Here is a 22,170-nt window from a genome sequence, read left to right on the forward strand (position 1 = left end):
TGCTTCCACAGTTGTTTCTAAGTGTTATTTGTGCAGTAACAGTACGACAAATACTGAATGCATCCCCCTAGAACCAGAAAGAGAAGACTGTGAGGAGCAGAAACTGCAGGATTTGACACGGAATGAAATGCAAAATAAATCAGTGTTGGAAGTTTTCCGTTTGTCTGGTTCAGCTTGTTTTTTGTTGTTTTTAATTCAGTGCCTGATACTGTCGGAAATAGTTTTTGAAAATGGTTTTCTTTACTCCAACAGTGGGGGTTGAAGATTTTTACCCTCTTTCCCAGCCCAGGGAAGGAGGGTAAATATAGCCACACGCCAAGCCTGTTGGCAAGAGTGAAATATATTTATTCAAAAGGGAAACAGAATGTACTAGATTTTCAATTAGAAATTTCTAAAAACTTCTAAACTCAAAAGAGACACTCAAAGTAAAAAGCTTTACATATTTGATTATTTTGTAGGAATATTAGGAGTGCCAATAAATGTGAAATTATTGTGAGATTATACAAATGTAATAAAAAAATTACTTTAAAAATCTCTACTAATCATGGAAGCAACTAAAATAACACATTTTAAGAAAATCAAACTGCAGTTAACAGGTTAAAACTGGGATTTTAACTGAAAACTAACAACTTTTTCATTTTGAATCATTTAATTAACCATGTTTGAATGTAAATATATCTGTTATTTGTTGCATCTTTTACCCATGTTTTTCTACAGGTGCTTAAATGGAGGGTTACTCCATGTTTTGCAAACATTTTAAAGTAAACTCAACAGTTTTCAGTTCTTTGTGCTCATTTTAAAATATAGAGTAAAATAAGGGAGGAATAGTAAGGAAAAAGGATAGAAAGAAAATTGAATGAAAGAAGGACAAGGAAAGTATAAGAACATATATGAGCAAGAAAGAAATGTAAATATAGGAGGACGGGATGACAAAAGGAAGGAAGAAAAGAATAAAAGATATTTTCCCACACTTATCCAGGCCTGGAAAACACTGAAACCAAATTCCAAACTTTTCCAGGCTGCATAGGGACACTGTAAATGAAAACTAAGGCAAGCACAAAATGAAAACCTCACTTTTTCCTCCACATGTGGTAAAAAGTTTAATTTTCAATCTTTAGTCTGCATGTACAAATATCTATAAAAGTGAACAATCTCACTCTTTGTATGTACATTTTGCAGCACAAGGATAGTTTGAGCCCAAAGACTGGAAAGAGGGACACCACAGGATCATTATGATTGCCAGTAAAACATCTAGAGGTACAGCTCGTCTCAGATTTCATTCAAGTGCTCGGAAAGTCACATCCCCCCCCCTCCATCAGCGACGTGACGCACACACATGGAGGCAGAACGATCCATCGAAGCTTCGCCATGACTAAAACAATACAGTCAAACCATGCAAGACAGCATTAAGTACTTCATTTTCACCTATATAGCTTTAATATCTATACTTTATCATCTCAAAATCTTCATGTGCAGCCTATAAGGACAGGAAAATACACGAGCAACACCAGCAGTTACAGTTCAATGACCATTTTATGATGCATTTTTACAGAAAACTGATATGAAATCTGTTAAAACAAAAATTGGAGAGGGCATCTGCTTTAGTAGAATATTCCTATGTATATGTGTGATATATATATATATCATCGGTTATGGTATTCTTTGGAAATAGCTGCAAAAATAAAGAATAAAAACTCCGAATCAAACACTCAAACAGAACAAAACACTAACACTAGCTTGACTTTGACTTAAATCAACAAAAATTAAATTAAAAGATAGAGTTTCTCTACAACATTGACAGGAATAAATTAACAGGGAACCCATTACATATGTGTAGCACTAAAAAGCCATAGGGGGGGCCTATGTGTTAAAAAGGCGGATGAGAAAACAATCATTTCCACAACATCATTCTCGATTTCCATGCAGGCAGAGAGAAAACAGGAGCTTTCTTCCAGAGAAATTTTTTGTGTGTGTGTTCAGTGTTCACTTAGGAATCCCCTGATAATCCGGAGTAGAATCATCAAACAGAGGATTTTTAACTTCCATCTCTCCAGTCTGGGAAGAAAGACGATAAAGCATTTCAATAAAACATCTGACCAGAAATCATTTGAAGGTGCTCAGGTGTGTGTGCGTGCTCACCGGGGCGAGTCCAGGACACTCGTACACCGTGAAACCGCCTCCCACTTCTTCTTCGTCTGACGTGGCCTCAGCGTCGAGCCCTTTCGGTTCGGGTTTGTGACTGATGGAGAAACGGGGATTTTAAGTTGTGGCAAAAACTCCACAAAAGGCTGTGTGGAGACAGAGACGGGAAATGTACCTTCCCATCGACAGCATCTGTTGTTTCTGGTGTTGATAGTGATACATCTGAGCGTTTTCGGCCAGCGTCTTATCAAGCGTCTTATGGGGGAAAAACAGAGAGAGAATGATGATAGAAACTGAAATCTGGAATGATGATAGAAACTGAAATCTGGATGCCACAGTGTGGTGGGGGGTTTTGCACACCTTGTTTTTGCAGAATGAGGGTGAAGCGTGAAAAAAAAAAAAAAAAAAAAACAGAGCTGAGGGGGGGACTTACTGATGAACCGTTGGCTGGAGTTGGAGGAACGCTCTGTGCTCTGAAAGCAGGGTAGTCCACCTTCTCAGCAAGACGTGATTCTGTGCGCAGCCTGCAGGGGGAGTCATGATCAACTTAGGCGCAATGTTCTCATACTTTCCCTCAAATTATGAGGATTTCTAAAGTCTGACTTTTTGATACATTTTAAACTCCTTATGGTTTGTATTTCAGTTAGCAAGTGTAAAGACAAGTGTTTTTTCAAGCACTCATTTAAAAACAGTCTGAGAGAAAGTGGCAACTAAAATAAAGAATGGCCATGCTTAAAAAGCTGTTTTTAGTCAGTCTGATTAACATTAAAGACAGCAGTGTAAAGTATTTAGGTGGAAGAATTTAACTCAGTTAATGTTAACTAATTTAACATTTTGTGGACTTTGAGCAACTCTGGATGCAGTACGCAAAAGTGCCTGCAGATGTCACTAAAAATCCTAAATCTATCTGCTGAAAACAAGAAATTTTATTTTAGATTTCCTCATAAATGTGGTTGCTATTCAAAGGCAGACTTCTAAACTCAATCCACTCAAAAAAGAAGTTAAATATAATTCAGTAATCCCAATGAATGGGCCAAAAGAACCAATTGTGTTTGACTGACTGTGGATAAATAGTTGTTCTTAGTTAAATGCAAATGGGTAAAATCAGTCAGTCTGCTTTTATGTACACAAACTTACAATATATGTCAGGTTAGAGCTTTTCAAATGTTTATCGTTATCCTGCTTGCCTTCCATGACAAAATAATAATTAAAACAACAAGAAACTAATCAAATGTTTCATGTAATTAAAAATGCGCAGTTCTGAGGTGAAAAAAAATAAAATAAAAAAAATAATAAAAAAATCAGTGAAGCTTTATCATCATTTGGCTCTGGAATAAAAACTGTTCAAAAGAGTCAATAGTTCCCGAGGAATTTGACCAAACACTTTGCTTCCAACTGCAGCAAAAACATCGCATAGCTTTCGCCTTTCTTTATACTTACTTGACGTAACAGACAGAAGCCAAGATCACACACACGGTGCCCACAATAACACACAGCGAGATTATGACTGCAGAAAAATGAACACAAAGAAGAAAATTATTTATAAAATGGAATTTAAAATTGTGATAAAAAGTTAGATGAGATACTCTTCATGTGGTTAAAAAAAATTGAATTCTTTAGCAGTTTTTATGGTCGTAACATTTGGTTAAGATTTAATATCTACTGTATGAAGGGCATTTTCGCTTCATTAGAAATGAGTATGATTCAACTCCCAACAATATCTGCCAATAAAAAGAGTTAAACACTCACTGACAATGATGGTGTCATTTTTGGGATGGGGTACAACTAAAGGGCCGGCTCGGCCATCAGCTGCGGTGAACCTGGGGTGCGGGGTTGGCGTGTTGGGAACGGCGGCGCCTGTGGGGATCGGAGCTGCCGTGGTGCTACGTGGGATTTCCCCCAACAGTCGGTTCTTATTCTGGGACTTTTGCTCAGACGCCCCTGTCCTGCTGTCCTCAAGATCCGCCGGAGAGGAAATGGAATCTGGAAGGTCAGACAGAGATTTTAGACTAATTTCAGCAACTATAATATAAATGTCACCTTGCTGAGTTTGTGGCCGATTTCTTACCAGTTTTTTGCGGTTGATTTTTTGTTGTTTTTATCTTCGACACTTCCTGTTTTTCTATGATGGAGTGAAGGAAATCTATTTCTTCGTCCAGATCAGTGAAGGTCCTCACTTTGCCTAACCAACAAAAAACATTTCAAGTTTCAGTTATGTTTAGAAATAAATAACCTTCATGCTTCTTCAAACTTAAAACGCTTTAATATGAAATCTTTAAATTTGATATAATTAGATTAAAATGTCTATATATTTTCCGTCTTTGGAAACATATTTTTGACCACTGAGGTCCATTATAACATGACCAACTCATAAATGGCTCAAACTCATTTATACGTTTGGGCCCCTTAGGTCCCTCCCGCAGTTTTGAATCCCAGTGGAAAAATACCACATACCTGCATTGCTGGGCTTCCAGCAGTGCAGGAAACCCACCTTTCTAATCTTTATTTACTTCCTAATTTGCTTTTGAATTATGCTGCATTCACTGTAAGTGGGAAACTGTCTCACTCTTGCTTTAGTTTCCTGTAACAATAAATTGCTGTTAACGTTTTCTATATTTAATTTAAATTTAGAAATACAATTTAAACTAAAGAAAGAAAAAATGTCTTGCCATTTTCTCAGATTTACTGCTCTTTCCCTCTCAGGAATCAGTATAACAAAAATGACTAAATTATTAGTACAGAACTTCAAATAAGCCAGAAAAATGAAGAGGTTCTGATATCTTGTCCAAGCTTATATCAGTATCAGGAATCCATTTAAGAGATACATAAGAACATTTTCAGAATTTAAGTTAAAAAAAAGTACAGTTTGCTCTCAAACTAATGTTTAGCTAGAAGATAATAACTACCCTTAAGTGCATTTTGTGTTAAAACAATCTCCAAAAATAGGCTCACAGTAAAAACGGAAAGAAATTGTTCCATTAAGCCTTTAAAAAGCAGCTAAACAGAAAATATCTCTAAATATTGTTCATACATTAATTTATTTCTAATTATATTTAGCCATGTCTTTTATTTATGGCCGTTTTGAGCTGCTGATACCAGAGGCTGTGGTTTTATTCATTTATTGTGGTTCATAGCCACCGATACTGAAAATTCATCTATTTATGAATTTAGTTGTTTTTTTACTTAACATATTTGAGTTTTTTTTTAAATATCTTAAAATGTTCAACCCGTGTCCCATTTTACTTTGGTAAATTTACATCTACTCATCTACTGGATTTTTTTTTGCCAATTAAGTGTTTCTTCATTTAAAAAAAAACAAAAAAAAAAAACATATTGCATCCGTTCTTAAAATATTACAAGCAACACAAGGATAACTTTATTAGCTAAACAAGATAAAGCAAAGACTTTCTAAACAGACATGAAAAATATAGACCATCTTTACATTATCGCTTTAGGTAAAAGAGACACTCAGGAAAGACACACATTTGGGTTTAAGCGTGCGCACATGAATGCACAGGTGTTTTCAGCATCTTACGTGTATAATGACAGACATGGAGTGTGCCTGTGTGTGCTGTTTGTTTGAGGAGCTGGTTAAAAAAGGCCAGACAATACTAAACTGTTGTTAACAGCCCTTTGCGCCAGACAGCGAACCGCATTCCAGCGGGACAGCCCCGGGCTCCAGGGCGACCGGGGTCCACAGTGTGTGTGTGGCCAGGGGAAGGAGCACCGCAGGGGGCGGGGGTTGTCCCCGGAGCAATCAGCCAAACCTCGGCCTCACCGGGCCTGTCCTGTTGCAGGCACAATAGACTCCAAAGCCTGCTGGTAATGGAGGCCATCAAAGAGTCATTTCCCTCCACATAAAGCCTCACGTGTATTTATTATTACACGCGAGGCGAGAAAGACGGCGAGGAAACGCGTAAACTTAAAGTGGATTTTAAAATAAAAGCATCCTGTCTTTTCGCTCTTTTGTTGATTATAGTCATCAAATAAAAAAAATGATAACCGAAAAAGTGACTCTTTCAAAATAAGTGTCCACCTCAATTATGGTGGCGATTACAGTGCCACTTTCACTCCAGAAGGCTGGCCATCTGGCTCAGTTAATGTGTATGATATGACATAGCAGCACTTTCACTGACTGCTTTGTTTTTTTCCGCACCCCCCTCCACTAATGGCCATTTAGTGCACTGCATGGCAGGTGTCTGTGGAGGCGAGATGTGCCATCTGCACTTTGCAGGTGGCTGAGCGCGCCAACTGTGCCTGTGCACTGGCTGCATACAGGTCCGAATATAAAGAGCCGGCGCAGAGAGGATGCGTTTGTTGCTGACGTTTTGAATGTTGCTCAGAAAAAGTGAGCTTTGCAGAGCAGTCGCCTGTAAAAGTACTGGCTGGGTGTAAGCATACACACCTCTCCCTATAGAAGGAGAGTTTTCTCACCGGCCTGATAATGACCCATGCCCTCTTGGGAAGCACACGGGGTGCAGGTTGGTACAACAAACAAACACTAAACATCTCAACAGGGATTGTGTGTCTCACACACATGCACACTGTTGTCTTTTCCCACTTAAAAACCACTCACATTTCCTGCTCCACCAAAAAAAAAAAAAAAACCATACACACATGCACTACCTTTTCACTTCTTCCTGTAAGGAAGCATCAACCACAATAAACCCTCGTGTGATCAGATTGTGCATTGATCTAGCTTTTCTGGCCCAAACAAATTTATGATTTTGACTAAATTGTATTTTTCCAAATGACAATAAGGCAAAAACAATGAAGAAATGTGCTAGAGGTTATTTGATAGCGAGTGGAGAAAACTAAGGAGCTGCAAAAACTATCCAGATGTTATTGTGTGATATGTTCATAAGCTTAAAAAAAGTCTTCTGATTTATGGCAGATTAGATAGGTGCATCTGCAATTCTGACATTTATATTTCAAACAAAATTGTCCAACCATAATGGCTTCTTTAGAATTTGTTTTTGGCAATATTTTGCCCCGAAGCTGAACAGAAACGTATACTCATTCAAATAAAAAGGAAAACCTCGGGTTTATCACCGACTGATTTTGTTCAATAAGACTAAAACTGTGTGGTTCTTTCAGTTACCATGCCATCAATTGAGCCCAATTTCTTTATACATGTATAGTCCTTTTCCAAAATGGTAAAACATATGAAAGTCAAACAAATCTTGAGCTAAATTGAAATAAATAAATAGTGGTTTAAAATGTTGATCTTAATATGGAGTAAGTCATTAGAACCCATTGTTATTAATTTGAAAAAAAAAAAAGAAAGAAAAGTCACCAGCTAATCACAGCAATAATGTTCTGCTGCCACCTGGCGGGCACTCAGAGAACAACAATCATCATGGAGATTTTTATTTTTATTTTTACTTTTAATAAGGACTATTTGATGATCCAACTAAAGCTCCAACTAAAGCTACCAATTGTTGTTTAAATTTGATTTAGAGTAATCAATCATATTTAAAAACTTTAAAGATTTATTTCACATGCTATTACATATTTCAGTTGGTTATTTCTCTTCAAGTTGATGAATATGCCTGCGTTACATTTTTGAACCGACTTACTGAAATAAATAAAATTTCCTATGCTAAATTTTTAGATGCACCTCTATTCTCCAGCGAGTCTATAGAAAATCTCTACAAACCACTGAGTTAAAAGAAAGCAGACATGCAATTGCAACTTAATGTGTTTTGGTATCGGAACAAAAGAGCGGAGAACTATATAATGAAATTTGCTTCTTGGCTGCACAGAACGGCGTATATCTGAGTTAGTGTCCCACAAGCCGAATAAAGGCAGTCACAGCTGAGTGCACAGCTCTGAATGACTGCAAACAGCCTCACCTGCCTTTCAACTTCCGCTTTGCAAAAATAATACTCCTCTGCAGAAAAACCAAGGGTTCTCCTGCGGAGGTTTAATGTCAAAATTACATATTCAGCCCGATCCATTCGTCTATCCAGAACATAAATAGATGATGTTGATTTTTTTCACAATTCAAATCAAATTTTTCCACTCTGTATTAATCTTGATCTAGTCTATAATCTTAATGTCGGCCGTATCTACAAAAAGACTAAGGAATGCTAGACAAACTAAATGAAATGAAAAATACACACCCATATTACCAAAATCACATTTAAAACCCAAAAACAAGCAAAAGACCTGAACTAACTATTAAAATTCTGTAACTTTCATTCACTTTGTTAATTTAAGCAAGGAGATAATTGTCTTTAGCAGGCGCTAATGAAATGCACTTGGCACCTTCCTCTTTATAAAACACCTGCTAAAAATGTCAGCAGCTGTAATTCTCAACTGTGCCAAAGTGTAAGTGAAAAAGTTCAAACTTATCACATGTGATGATCAATGTCAAATTTAGAATAAAGAAGCTCAGATTTAATTAGTAGATTAGTGAAAATAATAAAATATCGGACCAATAAGTATGCGAAATAAGAGTCTTTTCAAGCTGAAATCATTGGAATCAAATCATTGGACAGGATAAAACAACAGCTTTAATATCTTTAGTACGGTAAAATCGTACAAGGACTTTTCATTTATGTTTTTTTTTCAGATCTTCTGTTACCAAACTGCAGCTGAATGTTTGCGGCAATTGCACGTTAGTCCAACAGTTGCCAGACGCTGACGGATAAGAACATGAAAGGGGGAAACAAACTGGATGATGGAGACAAAAGCTAGAAAGGACACAAAAGCTACTGTGTAAAAGGCCAGAAACCCACTTTGTTCACGCCCTGCCTTCACCATGTACGCAACACAGCTGCTTTTAAAGAATGGCTCTTCTGTCGCTCTGTTTGTGCTTTTCACCAGAAGACATGGCTTTGAGGCATATTATCTGTTTACCAATGGCAGTGAACGCCTCCATGACAAACACAGGGAGTTCTACCTGTTCCCTTACTGTGGATGCTCTACACCCATCAGCTGGTTACGCTTAATAATAATAATAACATGACATTTTTTGGTTGTGAACTCTGAGTATTTGGTGCATTTACTGTTGTACATGAGTGTATCTATCCTGGTAATCCATGCCTCTCACGGACCAAAAAAAATAAAGAATTTTCACCCCATTTGTTTGTCTTGTCAAAGGACACGAATAAAACAAAACACGAATAAAACAGAACTTGTTTTATGCATGTTCATTTGGCTTCTCAGGAAAGGTAGAACTGATCTAAACTAGAAACAGAAAATTATTTACTTCAGTTTAATGTCAAGAAAAAGGCCTTTTGTGCAGCCTAATTTAGAAAATATAAGTGTTTATATCTGTGTATGAATAAATGCGCTCAAGGTCGATTCTTGAGCGCATTGAATTGGAGCCGTTTTTGCCTGCTTGTAAAGCAGGCGTTGTCAATTGGTGCCAAATTAAAAAAAAAAAAATGGAATAATGTTAAATGAAACAGTTCGTGAATCAGAAATAAACAGTTCTGCAAACTCTTTCCAATTCTGAGAAATTTAGAGCAGAATGACGACAGAAGTTACAGATTCCCAACAATAAAACTCGCTGAAAGCGGCCCGATAAGCTGCGAAATGAACTTTAAATCTGGGTGAAGTGCAACTAAAATGATGACAGCAGCATCCTGGGTCACAAACCCTGCACACACTGAGCAACAAAGTTTAAATTATACGATTTATTTTTTCGTTATGCGATATTTTTCACGCCAGCCGCTGGTCTGAAGCTCCTTATCGTTTTCCGACGCGTCGAAAGGCATGCGATGCTTCTGACGAAGCAAATGCACATCATTTCGTGCGAATCTGAGTAATTAAAGGAAACGGCGAGGATTTCATCTGTTCACAACCACCACTTCGTGGGTCTGAGTGGAGAGTGTGAAAATAAGAGTCACTCTCTCCCGAGCGGATCAGAGTGTTCGGTAGTCTCCAAAGACTTTATGTAACCACTGTGCAGCTTAAACGTCTGCATGATGTACCAGATTCATAGCACACACACACAAACTCCACACACACATAGTGCTGCACAAAAAAAAAATCCCCTCATCCACTGAGTGACAGGAACTTTTCTCCTGCTCAAACATTTTTTCTTTTTTTTTTTATCTGATGCTTCGCAATTAGTTGAGTCAAGTTTCTCCTGGATCATCTCCTGCTGCTAATTCCCATCCAATTCATTAACCCTGCAGAGGTTCAACTCCCCCAATAACATATTGTTTATATTGAGGCAAACCACTTTAATATTTTTGAAATGTCTCCTCCATTTCAGTTTTTGCTTTGAACGCAGCACAAACTATTATAGAAATCAGAAAAATTAGACTTCTTTCCACTGCCTGGCTGTTTTATTGAGTGATATTAAATTCAGGGATGAAGATGAAGGGCAAGAGAGAGAGAGAGAGAAACATGTTATTGCAGTGATTAAGGCTGCCAGTGCGGGGGCGGTGCATATATATGTGTGTGTGTGTGTGTATGTGTGTGCTGCAAACACAGCAGGGGCAGAGCAGGATTAAAGCTGAAAATGCTCTGTAGCTGGGAGAAGCAAAAATGGGAGAAATGAAGGAGAAGCAAAAAAAAAAAAAATAATCAAAAACACAGATGAAATGACAGCTGAACAGAGAAGCAAGTGCAGCCGAATTGAATTGATGGATGCTTAAATGCTTAAAAAGGCACAGGGCGGCCATGGCTTGGCTTTATAGAGAACTGGTTTTCATTTGGACAATAAACTTCTTGAGCCCCACATACATACCGACGTCTCTTTGACCGGAGACACGGAGCCTCAGAGACTCTAAAATATCCTCACTTGTTTAGTACAAACGCATCAGTGGCCACATCTGTTGCTCTACTGATAAAGGTGAGTACATAGTCTTAAAATGAATTCAGCTTTTATTGCAGTAGCGTAACCTACACAGGAAATTGTGGGAAAATCTTTGAAGTAAATTTATTTAATGGAGAAATGCATTGCGCATCACTTCCTTTATAAAGGGGACAGCACCTAGTTGTACTGCAACCTCTCAGCAGGTTGGAGCATAAAGTTTCATATGTAATATTTTGTTACGATAAAAAAATGTGCCAAGTCTCCAAATTGTTTCCACACATCTGACTGCAAGTATGTTAAAAACTATTGTATCAATAAAGTTTTTCTAATTCGTAAAAGCACATTAGTGGTATAATAACAACAATAACGATAATTATAACATTAGCAATGATAATAATTATTTTTATATTATTATTACAAGATACTTGAATGCAGTGTGTGCAGTCTGACGTTTTCTGTCCATACCATTTTTATGGTGCGTCTTCGGCACACAGCGCCCTTCGCCGTCCTCCCGAAACGGGGAGAGGCAGGAGCCGCAGTCAGACGACGGTGGGTGGCAGTGGTGACGTCTCTGCTGGGCACAGTCTATCGGATGAGGGCATTTTTTGTGAGCTAAGGGAGAGAGAGACATACAAAAAAAAAAAAAAACAATTTAGAAACCGCACAGGAGATGACACGGCACCAAGAATCCTGTGAATAAGATGTGACTCAACTCAGAAAGTCACTTCTCTGGTTTGTGGGCGTCTTTTATCTTAAACTCAAAAGCATCTCACCTTGAAGAGTTCGCATGCTGATGTCACAGTTCCTAACAAGAAGCGTCAACGTGTTTTATTATAAACCTCTCAGAGATTTTGTTTCAGCCAAACACATTCACCAGAAAGAACATGAAAATAATAAAAAAAAATAAAAACCCAACAATCTCTCAAATGCACAGTGTTGTGATCGTGGCCCAACTCTTCAGCCGGTTTAATCAGGTCAAACCCAAATAAAGACCGATGTTCTCCCGCTATCGGCTCAGATAATCACCTGGCCTCATTACCGTCTGTCTGAATGAATTTAATTTAGATGCACGCGCAAACACAGCTGGTGGGAACCCAAGGATGTGTTAAGGTCATAGCAGGTGTGTGTGGCAGGAGAGGGCAGAGAGAGGCCGATAATGAGCACTGCAGTGCCGTGTGGAAGGCCCAGCTAAAGGTGAACAGCACAGCAGGCGTAGATGTCATAACAGATGCAGCACGGAGTGACATGAGGAGGAGAGACAGACGATGAGGTCAGTGTTCTCCAGCCTTGTGTTGGACCTGACATTTGGCTGCAGCTGCCCTCTGCAGTCGCATCCTTCCTTTCTCAAAAGTGAAAACTTTGCGTGTATTTTTTTATTTTTTTTTAAAAGAGCTTTGGAGATTTTCATTTTCCTCCCTTCCTCCCTCTTCACTGCGCATGGTGGCAAGATGAACTTCCTTGTTTTATAGTTACAGTCATTAATGTAGCTGTGGAAAAATTTAGGACATTAGATCATAGCAGCCATTTCCTGCCCTGAACCTGATTGTCACACAAGAGGCAGAAAGTCATTGATTTCCTCACTGAAAATGTATCAATACTCTCATAATATTAAGAAAGTAATGCATAAATTAATAGATAAAATTGAACTAAAAGTGAACATTTATCCAGGTCCAAGTTATGTTTTAAGATGTCTAATAAACAGCTATCATTTACTGTGCCAAGATCAGGAAACAAACTCAATTCCCTGATTTTATTTTAAAATATTATTTCAATGCAATTTTCAGCTGCAGTCCTATTTTGGTAAGAGAAATAGAGGGAACTTAAAATAGCAGCAACACAAAACAGATATTGGGTTTCAGTGTCTTTGGTTGACCTGCCTCTGGGGTGCAATTTGAGAAATCCGCTTTGGGACAGATTTAAAAAAAAATAAAATAAATAATAATAATACTATTAACTCCTGACAAGAAATTCCTGAGTTTCCAAAAAAATTAAAAACAAATAAAGCTTTAATCTATTTCCATTCAACTTCATGCAAGTTTCAAATGAAATAAAGAATGAAAACGTGGAAGAATGCACCATACGTCCATTGTTAAGTACAGTAGAGGATCTATGATACTGAGGGCCCGTTTCTGTTCCAAAGCCCCTCAGAATCCTCAGACTGAAAGGCATCGTGCTTTTTCTGAAATATCAGGGCGTCTTAAATTTAAATCTTTCTGTTGGAAGAGTCAAATGCAGTAAAACTATTGAAGAAATATGGCCAAATCGATGCAGAAATTGCTCACTAGATACTAAACCTACCTCTCTTCAGATCTAAATCCTGTAGAAAACCTTTGAGGTGAGCTGATGGCAGAAAAGAATGACGGGACACAGGCCTCTGGATGATCTACAAAGATTACGCTATGCTATCTTGGTGGAATGTTTCTGAATTTCATGTCTAAATGTTTCTATGATGAATTTAATGATTTACCTCAACCTCATGGAAACTGCAAACATTGTTCTGGCCCCGTGCCTCACTTTTGTCATTGTTGTCACTTTAACATACTCATGATCACGCCAACGCGTCTCACATCTGAAAAGGTCTTTTATCAGATTTTCTGTTACGAAAGCAGTTGTCCTAAATTTTTAAATATCTGCTCTCCTGAAAATTATGATGCAGTGAAAATCTCAACACCTTTGGTCAGCACTTTGTGTGTTATCCATGTGGGAAGCAGATAATTATTCTCCCAACACGCATTTAATCAGAAACACCGACACACTCCAACTGTGAGATTTGGCGACAGAGAGTAAAAGAAAGAAAAAAAAAACAAAAAAAACAAGGTTGACGCTCGGGTGCAGTACAACCAATATCTGAGATTTAGAAGCAGCATAAAAGCGGGAAGGCACAGATCTTTATTTTTCAGCACAGGAAATTACAAAGTCCCAGACAAGACGCAAAAACAAAACATAGTATAAAATAAATCCCAAAAGCATATCAGAACGTTCGGCCTCAGTTTAGTCAAGAGGAGTGAGAGCACATTATGCAACAGAAGAACTCAGAAATTAGTCCTTGGAATTAAATGGGAAAAAAAAAAAAAAAAAAAAACTTTACTAACCATCTGCCGCTGCTGTTGCCAGGGTTTGAGCTCAGCAGAAACTCAGCCAGGAAAAAGAAAAACTGAGAGCAAAACAGTGGCATACATTCTCACAAAGCCTTATAAACACCTACGCTCTCAGACCAACACATATATGAAAGCATGTTTGCAGGTCAGGGCTCCTTCAAGCTGTTCTGAAACTACAGTGGAACAAGTGTCACAACATGCAGTCGTGTGCGTTTGTGATTTTGGTCAGAACTTTTTTTGTTTTGTTTTGTTTTGTTTTTTTAACTGGAAAAGTAGGAAATTGGTAGGCAGAGATTCTTCAACTCCCATTGTTTGCATTTCCTGACTCAGATAGCAGACAGGATGTAAAGCCAAGCACTCAAAATCAAGTGGAAACATTAAAGAGCTCAGCTTGGTTTCTCTGCACTTAATATAACCACTGAGTGTATCTCCGCTTGGGCAGAATGATAAAGCGCTCTAAAGGACGTGTTTGTGTTTGGCTTTTGGGGTTTCTACTTCAATCTCAAATTACAAAAAAACCAAACAAATGTTTGGCCAGCCCGTTTCTATACGTTTGCTTTCATTAGCCTCAGCTGGGGCAAACCCAGCCGCTTCATGCCTGAGAGAGCTTTACTTTCTCACGTCGTACGAAAAAGGAGAGTCAACACAAATACAGTATGCAGGGAAAATTCTTCTTTTTTTTTGCTTATTTTGCGTTTAGAGAATTGTATAAAAGAGAAAAATTATTAATTAAAAAGATGGATACGAGTAATTACTCCTTTTCAATAACTCTGCTTGGATTTTATCTCTTTTTAGATTAACTGGGATCAAAGCTCACAAATGTTTTGTGTTGTCAGTAGGAATAGCTTTACCACATCAGTCACCAAGACAGCATTGTGGTGTTCCCCACAGGTCTGAGCTCAGCCCTTTTGTTTTTTGTTGTTGTTGTTTTTTTCCCCCCTTACACGTTACATCTTGCTTATCTTTTCAAAATATAAATATATTTCTATGTGGATTCTTTTGTATTGTACATCTCAACTAAATGTGCTGAATTCAACAGCTTTGCCAATCAAGCAGTTTGAGACTTATTGTCAAAATGGCACCATTTCCGTAAAATAGACAAGAACGGGTGACAACGATCATTCTGTCCGGTCACCCAAATATCATTAGTTTTGCTAAACTTGAACACTGTAAAATGTCATATCAGCTAAAATGAACCAAGAGTTTATATTTGGTGCTAACTAAGATTAAGTAATGCATCTGATTCAACTGCTGATTTATCAAAAAAATAGTTAGGCTTTTATCTCGTCTCGGGTAGTTTGATGATCTGAGGGTGCTTTGTGATAGGCTAAAGGAACTATGGAAGTCCAACCATCGGTTTTTGATCTTAAACTGAAGTATACTAGATTAATGTGGCAGGACAATAATTCCAAGCACACCCACAAGTCCACATCTGAATAGATTAATAAACAGAAAAGAAAGGCTTTGAAGTGGTCTAATCAAAGTCCAGACATAAAACAGATTGAAATGCTGTGGTTTAATTTTAACCAGGATGTTCTACCACTAGACCACTCCAATGTGGGTGGATTAAAACAATTCTGCAAGGAGATAGAGGACCAATATACCAACAAAGATTCACTGCCAGGAACTGCAAACAAGCAGCGGCAGCTTTTGGCATCAAGGGTGGCACAACCGGTTATTAGGTTCAGGGCCTATGAATAAAATCGTAACTTTAAATGCTGCATTTTTATTCTTATCCAACACTAAAATGCATTTGATTATCTGAAAATGACAAGAAAGCAAAAAGTAAAGAAATCTGTAAGGCTTTGTAATAATCCAAATAATCCAAAACTCAAACCATTTTTTGCACCATTACACCTCCATACAGAAAATGAGTTAAGAAAATGGGAATAAACATTTTCTGCAGAGCTAAAGTAGAGACTTTATTAAGTCTCTACTTTAGGAAAAAAAAAAAACTTTCATCTTGCTCTTTTACTTTATTATTAATAGAAGTTTTGGTATCATAATTATTATTATTTAATCTAAGTTTCAGTTTACATCCACCATGTTAAAGAAAGCCATCAGGATCATTTAGTGCGATAAACTGTAACACACGTCAGCAAGGAATGACAGCGTGCAACAAATATTTACTCATGTGGAGAGATTGGTATGTGCTGCCAAACCAGCTTCTTCTGGTAAGTAGTTGAATAACTGCTGGGAAATCATCTAATAACTTTCAGATTCCACAGGGTTAAATTTATCCATACAACAATAAAAGTACAAGAACGCTGCAGAGTCAAATCAAAATGTTTTTTTTTTCCCCTTATAGAATTGTGGAAAGTCCCAAACGTAATTTAAACACCCATTTGAATGGAAACTGTTTATGTCAGTGTTTTTTTTTTTTTTTGATAAGTGTGTGTGTAGAAGCCGTTTCCCATGTGATGCAATGTGTCGTTCCGGCGGAAAGTGGGGCATGATTTTGCACCTGTTAAAAGCACATATGAACACACACAGACACAGGAAGTACAACATTAGTTCTGCAAGCAGACAGCAGTACAGGTGAGAAGGAAGTGAGAAAAAAAACCCAGAGTTAAAGATATCTGCTACCGAGAAGGAATGCAAGTTTGCGGAAGAATGACGAGGAACTAGATGCCTTCGGTCTTTGTCTGCCTTTTCTCTTTGTCTGTCACCGTGTCGTTTCTTTTGCAGTAACCTCTGTCAAGTCGGCCAATTAGGAGTATAAATAATTACACCGCGAGGAATTAATGAGCATGAAGCAGAGTAGCTTACAGCACAACCAACAATTAAGGTTGAAAGGGTTTAAATAAATAGTGTAGAAAATAAATCTTAGATCTTGTTTTGTTCTTCATCATGACCGATAGGTTAATCATCATCTTGCTGGATCATTAGTTGAATAAATAAAGAATACTAGCAATTGTGCAACATTTGCTGGATTTACTTTTTAACCCTACGATATCTACACAGGAGGACTACTGATTAACTTGAGGTCTTCCTCAATTTTTATTTTTATTTTTTTTTAAAGAACTGGGTAAATATGACGGCAGCTTTCTTGTTAAGGATGTGGTTACACGTAGCCGTATATGCACAAACTGACACACCGAAACCTGCTGACACAGAAACAAGGGTGCTTCCCCCGGTTCTGAGTTTTCAGATGGATACGAACGAGTCGGTTTGCTGACAAATGAGGGAAAAAAAAAAAAAGGCTATATATCTGGTAAATGATGAGATGCAGCCAGAGACAGTGATGGCTTGAGAACCACCTTTTAGCCTCGGTTGTCAGCTGTATTGTTTAAGACTTTCCTTTTGAAACAACACAAGAGACAATGAGGCAATTCAACATTGCTGACAAGCATCTTCTGGCTGCTGCGTGATTTAATTACCGAAGCGGGAAACCAATGGTATTGAAGCTCTTTGTGAAATGCTGTCAATGTCAAACTCAAGAGCATACAGAGCTGTGCAAGAGAGGCATTTGAAAACCCAATGTGGTGCTTTTTTTTTATTTTTAATTTTTAATCTTTAGCCTGGACTTTATGACTCATTTCCTTAAAAAGGTAGATTCAATGTAAAATACATTAATCATAAAACAAGATATTTACGAGAAACTGTATCCTGACGTGGTCTAGTATCTCTGTGTTAAGAGGAGGTGTAACCAAAACCAAACTGTACAATTAGCCTGAAACGTTACTCGGACTGGATCATTGCACAATTAAATTAAAAGTCCTACTTTAAGGACTTTGCTCAATAAACTAATTTGTTCCTCATTCCAGAAAAATGTTACTGTATTTCCAGAGAAACTTTTCGCAAGCAGTTGTGCTGCAAACCCAATTATATACCAGCATTTAAAGTTTCACTATATCCCATCGTAAATTTGTCCCTCCATTTTTAACATTCTCTTGCATTTTGACCCTTTCCAAGTTGCTATTTTTATCCTCTTAACTATCATATACTAGGAGTAGGGGATGAAATATGCATTTCCGTTTATTGAGATGTGGACAAGAACAATTGAGCACACCTGGACTGTTTAGACAGTACTCATCCTCTACCATTTTTGCTTTTTTTATTTTTTTTTTCCCAAACTCGACTTGTTGAGTGTAAAAAAACAAAAGAGTAGTCAGTCACAGGATGTCATCTACCAACCACACACTGTGGGAAAACTTTGTAAACACCCCACCCACCGGTGACATTACAATGTTTTCTATATCCAAATCGGAGTAGTGATAAGTCACTACACTGGTTTCATAAGAATGGCGTTAACTTTTGGGGAATATTACATCTAAGCTTCACTTACTGAGGTTCTGATCTGTATTTGGGTCAGTCGACACAACCCAAAAATGTTGGGTTTGAAATGAGTAAATCTACAAAACCACAAAATACCAAAGTAGCAAAATGACCAGCATTGCTATTTTTATTCCTGAACCCAACACTTGGATACACGACTGTTAAGTGCATAAAAGCGCGCAAGTCTGTAAATGTTTTTGCATACTCTCGGGCGTTTCAATGTCTCCTTGTGTTCTCGTCTGGCCTTTCTTAATTCCCAGAGTAAATTACTGCTTTGGCCGCAGGGCAGAAAAGGTGAATGAAAAATCTCAGAGGAAAAAGCCACTGTGTATGCAAAGAGGAGGCCGAGTGTGACACTTAAGGATGTGACTCGTTAAAGCTTAATCCTGGTGAGGGAAAAAAAGGCCGCAGGCAGAGGCTCGCTGGGTAGTAAGCCCGCTGATTCCAAGTGGGTTGTGGAATAACAAATTCGGCAGCACAACAATGATCGTTCTCAGTCAGAATATTGAGGGAAGAAGGTCTTCTCCAACACTTCAGTCGCAAAGAACATGCAAAACTAAATAGATTTGAATAAAGAGCTACAGAATGATTGTGCAGAATATAAGAAACCCTGAATGTTCAATAAATCTGGACCTTTCAGAGCTTACTAAACATAGTTTATGCAAGCAATTGCTTAAATGGGGATTTTGGATAACTTCCATCTCCAGATCTCGGTGTTCGGAACCAGCTTTTGATGGCATATTTACACTTGATGACATGTCGGCGTTTTACTGAATCAGCTGCAGAGTCATGAATCCATCTAGAGTCGATTTTCCTGAACCCCAAACTTGTTCTCTTTTCGAAGGAAACGCATTGAATTTAAGCCCGTTTACGTTATGCGTAGCTGTGGATCCTACAAGACTGACACAGCTTTCCTCTGCAGCCATTTCACAGTAGAGTGGTGGGTGAAGGCGCCGCCGTCTCCAACGCTCCTGTGATTTCCACACGACATATGCGAACAATAACCCACATACTGCAGCACTGCCACTCGCCGTTATGAGCAAGCTGCGTTCGACTGCAACAGTTGTCGCGTTGAAAACAAATCAAAGCCTCTGACAGCCGATGAGACCCAACATATTCTCTGCAGGAAGAAAAAGGCAACAAGACCCGCAATCCTCCAGCTGTTTGTCTCTGAGCATGTTTGAGAGATGATTACAATATTCCGCATCATGCTGCACCTGCAAAAGTATTCCTACGCCTTTAACCTTTTTACATGTTGTCACCTCAAATCACAAACTGCAATGTATTTAAGGGTATACAATGTGGTAGATAAACACCAACTGAAAGAGCACTGCTTAATCCACTATTTGATGTGGTTTAAAAAAAAAAAACTAAAACATGTAAAACATGGTGGTGGCAGCACCATGCTGTGGGAAAGCTGGTCAGATACGATTTGAAGAGCATTCATATAAAACACAGGCAGCAGAGCAAAGGAATTGAAAAACTGGCAGAGGTTGACACCGGGGACCCTAAACGCTCAGTCAGAGCTACAGCTGAAAGGTCTAGTTAAAGTTCAGACTACCTTTGTTGAGAATATATGTGGCATGATTTAAAAATTTCACTATGTCTTCCTTTTGGTGGAGACATGCCCAGTAGGAGTGCCAGCTGTTATTGCAGTAAAAGGTGGAACAACAAAGGTTTTGACTTTGATTTTTAATTGCAATTTTGTCATCTATATATCATTTTCTAGGCATTTTGTTTTGCAGGAATTCCATTAACCAGAGCAGGATTTTGCAGCACAGACAATATAATCCACAGTATTTTCAGTACAGAGTTCAAGAATCCACATTTTGCTAGAGTCAGTGCCACAATTATCACAAATAAATTGATTTAAATGATAACATCCAAGAACAAAATGGCCAAATATTTGGGTTTCAGTTTAGAAAAGTCAGGTGTAAAGATTAAAACTTGCCCAACATAGTAAAAAAATAAATTAATAAATTTAAAAAACCACTGCGGTCTCTGAGTCAGAGTTTCTCCATTCATCCTTTACATCATTTCTCTTTAATGGCCTTCAGACTTCAGTGGTTTAAAGCGAACAATTACCGCTGCTTAAACCTGAGATAAATTCACCGCAGCCTGTGTCAGTGCCACGTCACCGAATGTTCAGCGCGAATGCGGACACTGTCTGGGGGTTTTGTGCGTCTGATAAAGGCTAAAGATTAAAAGTGACGGATGGTTCAGCTGCTGCTTTTCCCATCATTTTTTTTGTTTGTTTTCTAAAAGCTGAGAAGCGGCTCAACTTCCCCGTCTATTCAAACACCAGGCTATCACATTAGATATATATATATATATATATATATGTATGTACCCAGAAGTAAATTGGGTTAATAAATCTCACAGTGGCTCACAAACCTGTCCACATGCAGCTCAGGAGGGCAAAATCATAAATAAACTGATGGAGTTTTAAAGATTTCCTTATGGCTCGAACTTAACGATTTAATTCAGTAAGCTTTTAAAATCCCCCTGCTGGATTTTAGTTAATGTTTTCCATAGTTAATAGAATTACCTGTAACAATTACAGAGCTTACTCTAGATGGTATGCGGCCCAAAGCAGAACTCACCAGTCATGCCAGCGCCACTGACCTTCCATTATGATTTCCTTTGTTTTTTCTTTTTATAAATTTTGTATTTGGCATTCATGTTAATGTTTCATCATTACCTAGAGAGAAAACATTGAACTAAATTGACTCTATGACCTAATGTTCTCTACAAAATTTATGACAAGCTTCCCTGAACTCAGAATGAAAGCACAAGCTGAATAAAGTAAAAGTATATAGTAAATAGAGAATTGTATCCTTTGTTGAAAATGTGGAGCCAATTTAAAGAAAAAAGTTTTATAAAAAGGTGAAAAGCAATAACTTTAGGTCTAATCATCCTATTATAAAATCATCACCAACTTCCATCCTTTACGGTCTGCCTTAGTGAGAATATAACTGGTGCATTAGTAAACCTGACCTATGTGGATTCAGCACCCAGGTGAAAAAGTCGCGAAGTTCGCATCTACCTTAGCCCGTCCTAATAAATTCACCTCCTTACGTTAAAAAAAAAAAAAAAAAAAAAAAAGAGTCTATTATTAACAACTGCTTACAAGGAAACAGATTAAATTGCCGGACAAGGAAGGGAATTTTCATTTCCCTCATGCTTTTCTCCAGATCCATCGGTTTAACCTGCTCACACAAACACCACATAATAAACAATAAGTGTTCATTAAATATTACAAAAAGGCCTGTGGGTTCTTTTAAACTATAAACAGCAGCACTTGAAACAGGTGACCTAGTAACCCTTTGCGTCTTTTGGGCAATTCTTGCCCAGCTCTCTAGGTTTAATAAAGGTGAGTATTTACCTGGGAGGCTGGCGCTCACGGGAACGTAACATAGCAGCATAAGCAGCGGCAGCGCGGCGGCGAGCAGCAGCGGCATCGAGGCCCGGTGCTGGTGGCCGCACCGCGGACTAGAAAACGGCAGCATCCTGGGGGTCTTCTGCTTGACGGAGGACCGACGAATGTTGTTGTCATTCCCCCATCACTTTATTTCTGTTTCTGCTTTTGCTTTATGGTTTCAGTGGCGCAGAAAGAGAGCTAGGCGCGATGTCACAGACAGCAGCGGTAAACCGAGCGGAGGGGATGCCGACAGACTGATCCCACACTCACTGCGCAGCGTAATCCGCGGCAGGGCTAAAGATAGAGGAGCTTCAGGCGGAGGAGGAGGCGGAGGAGGAGGAAGGGGTGGCCAAGTGTTTGATATGCTACCTTCAGGGTTCCCTCGTAAAATCCAACACGACTCTTCCCGACTCAGTAAATTAGACAGTAAGTCCGTTTGAGTACATCAGAAACTC

The 22,170-nt window shown here is 38.3% G+C and overlaps 1 protein-coding gene across 1 annotated transcript; it reads right to left on the reverse strand.

The window, feature by feature from the left end:
- Window positions 1-1,074: 1,074 nt before the first annotated feature.
- On the reverse strand, window positions 1,075-22,035 carry npdc1a (neural proliferation, differentiation and control, 1a). The gene is made up of 9 exons (XM_008423974.2): window positions 21,680-22,035; window positions 11,384-11,530; window positions 4,211-4,324; window positions 3,892-4,125; window positions 3,583-3,649; window positions 2,576-2,666; window positions 2,318-2,397; window positions 2,140-2,239; window positions 1,075-2,055 (listed from the first exon to the last, which is right to left on the reverse strand). Exons 1-9 carry the CDS (start codon window positions 21,801-21,803, stop codon window positions 1,984-1,986), a joined length of 1,029 nt encoding a protein of 342 aa, XP_008422196.1. The 5' UTR covers window positions 21,804-22,035; the 3' UTR covers window positions 1,075-1,983.
- Window positions 22,036-22,170: the final 135 nt, after the last annotated feature.

The sequence above is a fragment of the Poecilia reticulata genome, linkage group LG12 (assembly GCF_000633615.1).
Source record: "Poecilia reticulata strain Guanapo linkage group LG12, Guppy_female_1.0+MT, whole genome shotgun sequence".
Classification (NCBI taxonomy): Eukaryota; Metazoa; Chordata; class Actinopteri; order Cyprinodontiformes; family Poeciliidae; genus Poecilia; species Poecilia reticulata.

Coding starts and splice junctions, on each gene's coding strand:
- npdc1a (XM_008423974.2), bottom strand. CDS start 21,803: ATGCTGCCGTTTTCTAGTCCGCGGTGCGGCCACCAGCACCGGGCCTCG. Junction 4,126..4,210: donor AAATCAACCGCAAAAAACTG/GTAAGAAATCGG, acceptor CTGACCTTCCAG/ATTCCATTTCCTCTCCGGCG. Junction 2,667..3,582: donor GCTTCTGTCTGTTACGTCAA/GTAAGTATAAAG, acceptor CTCCCCCTGCAG/GCTGCGCACAGAATCACGTC.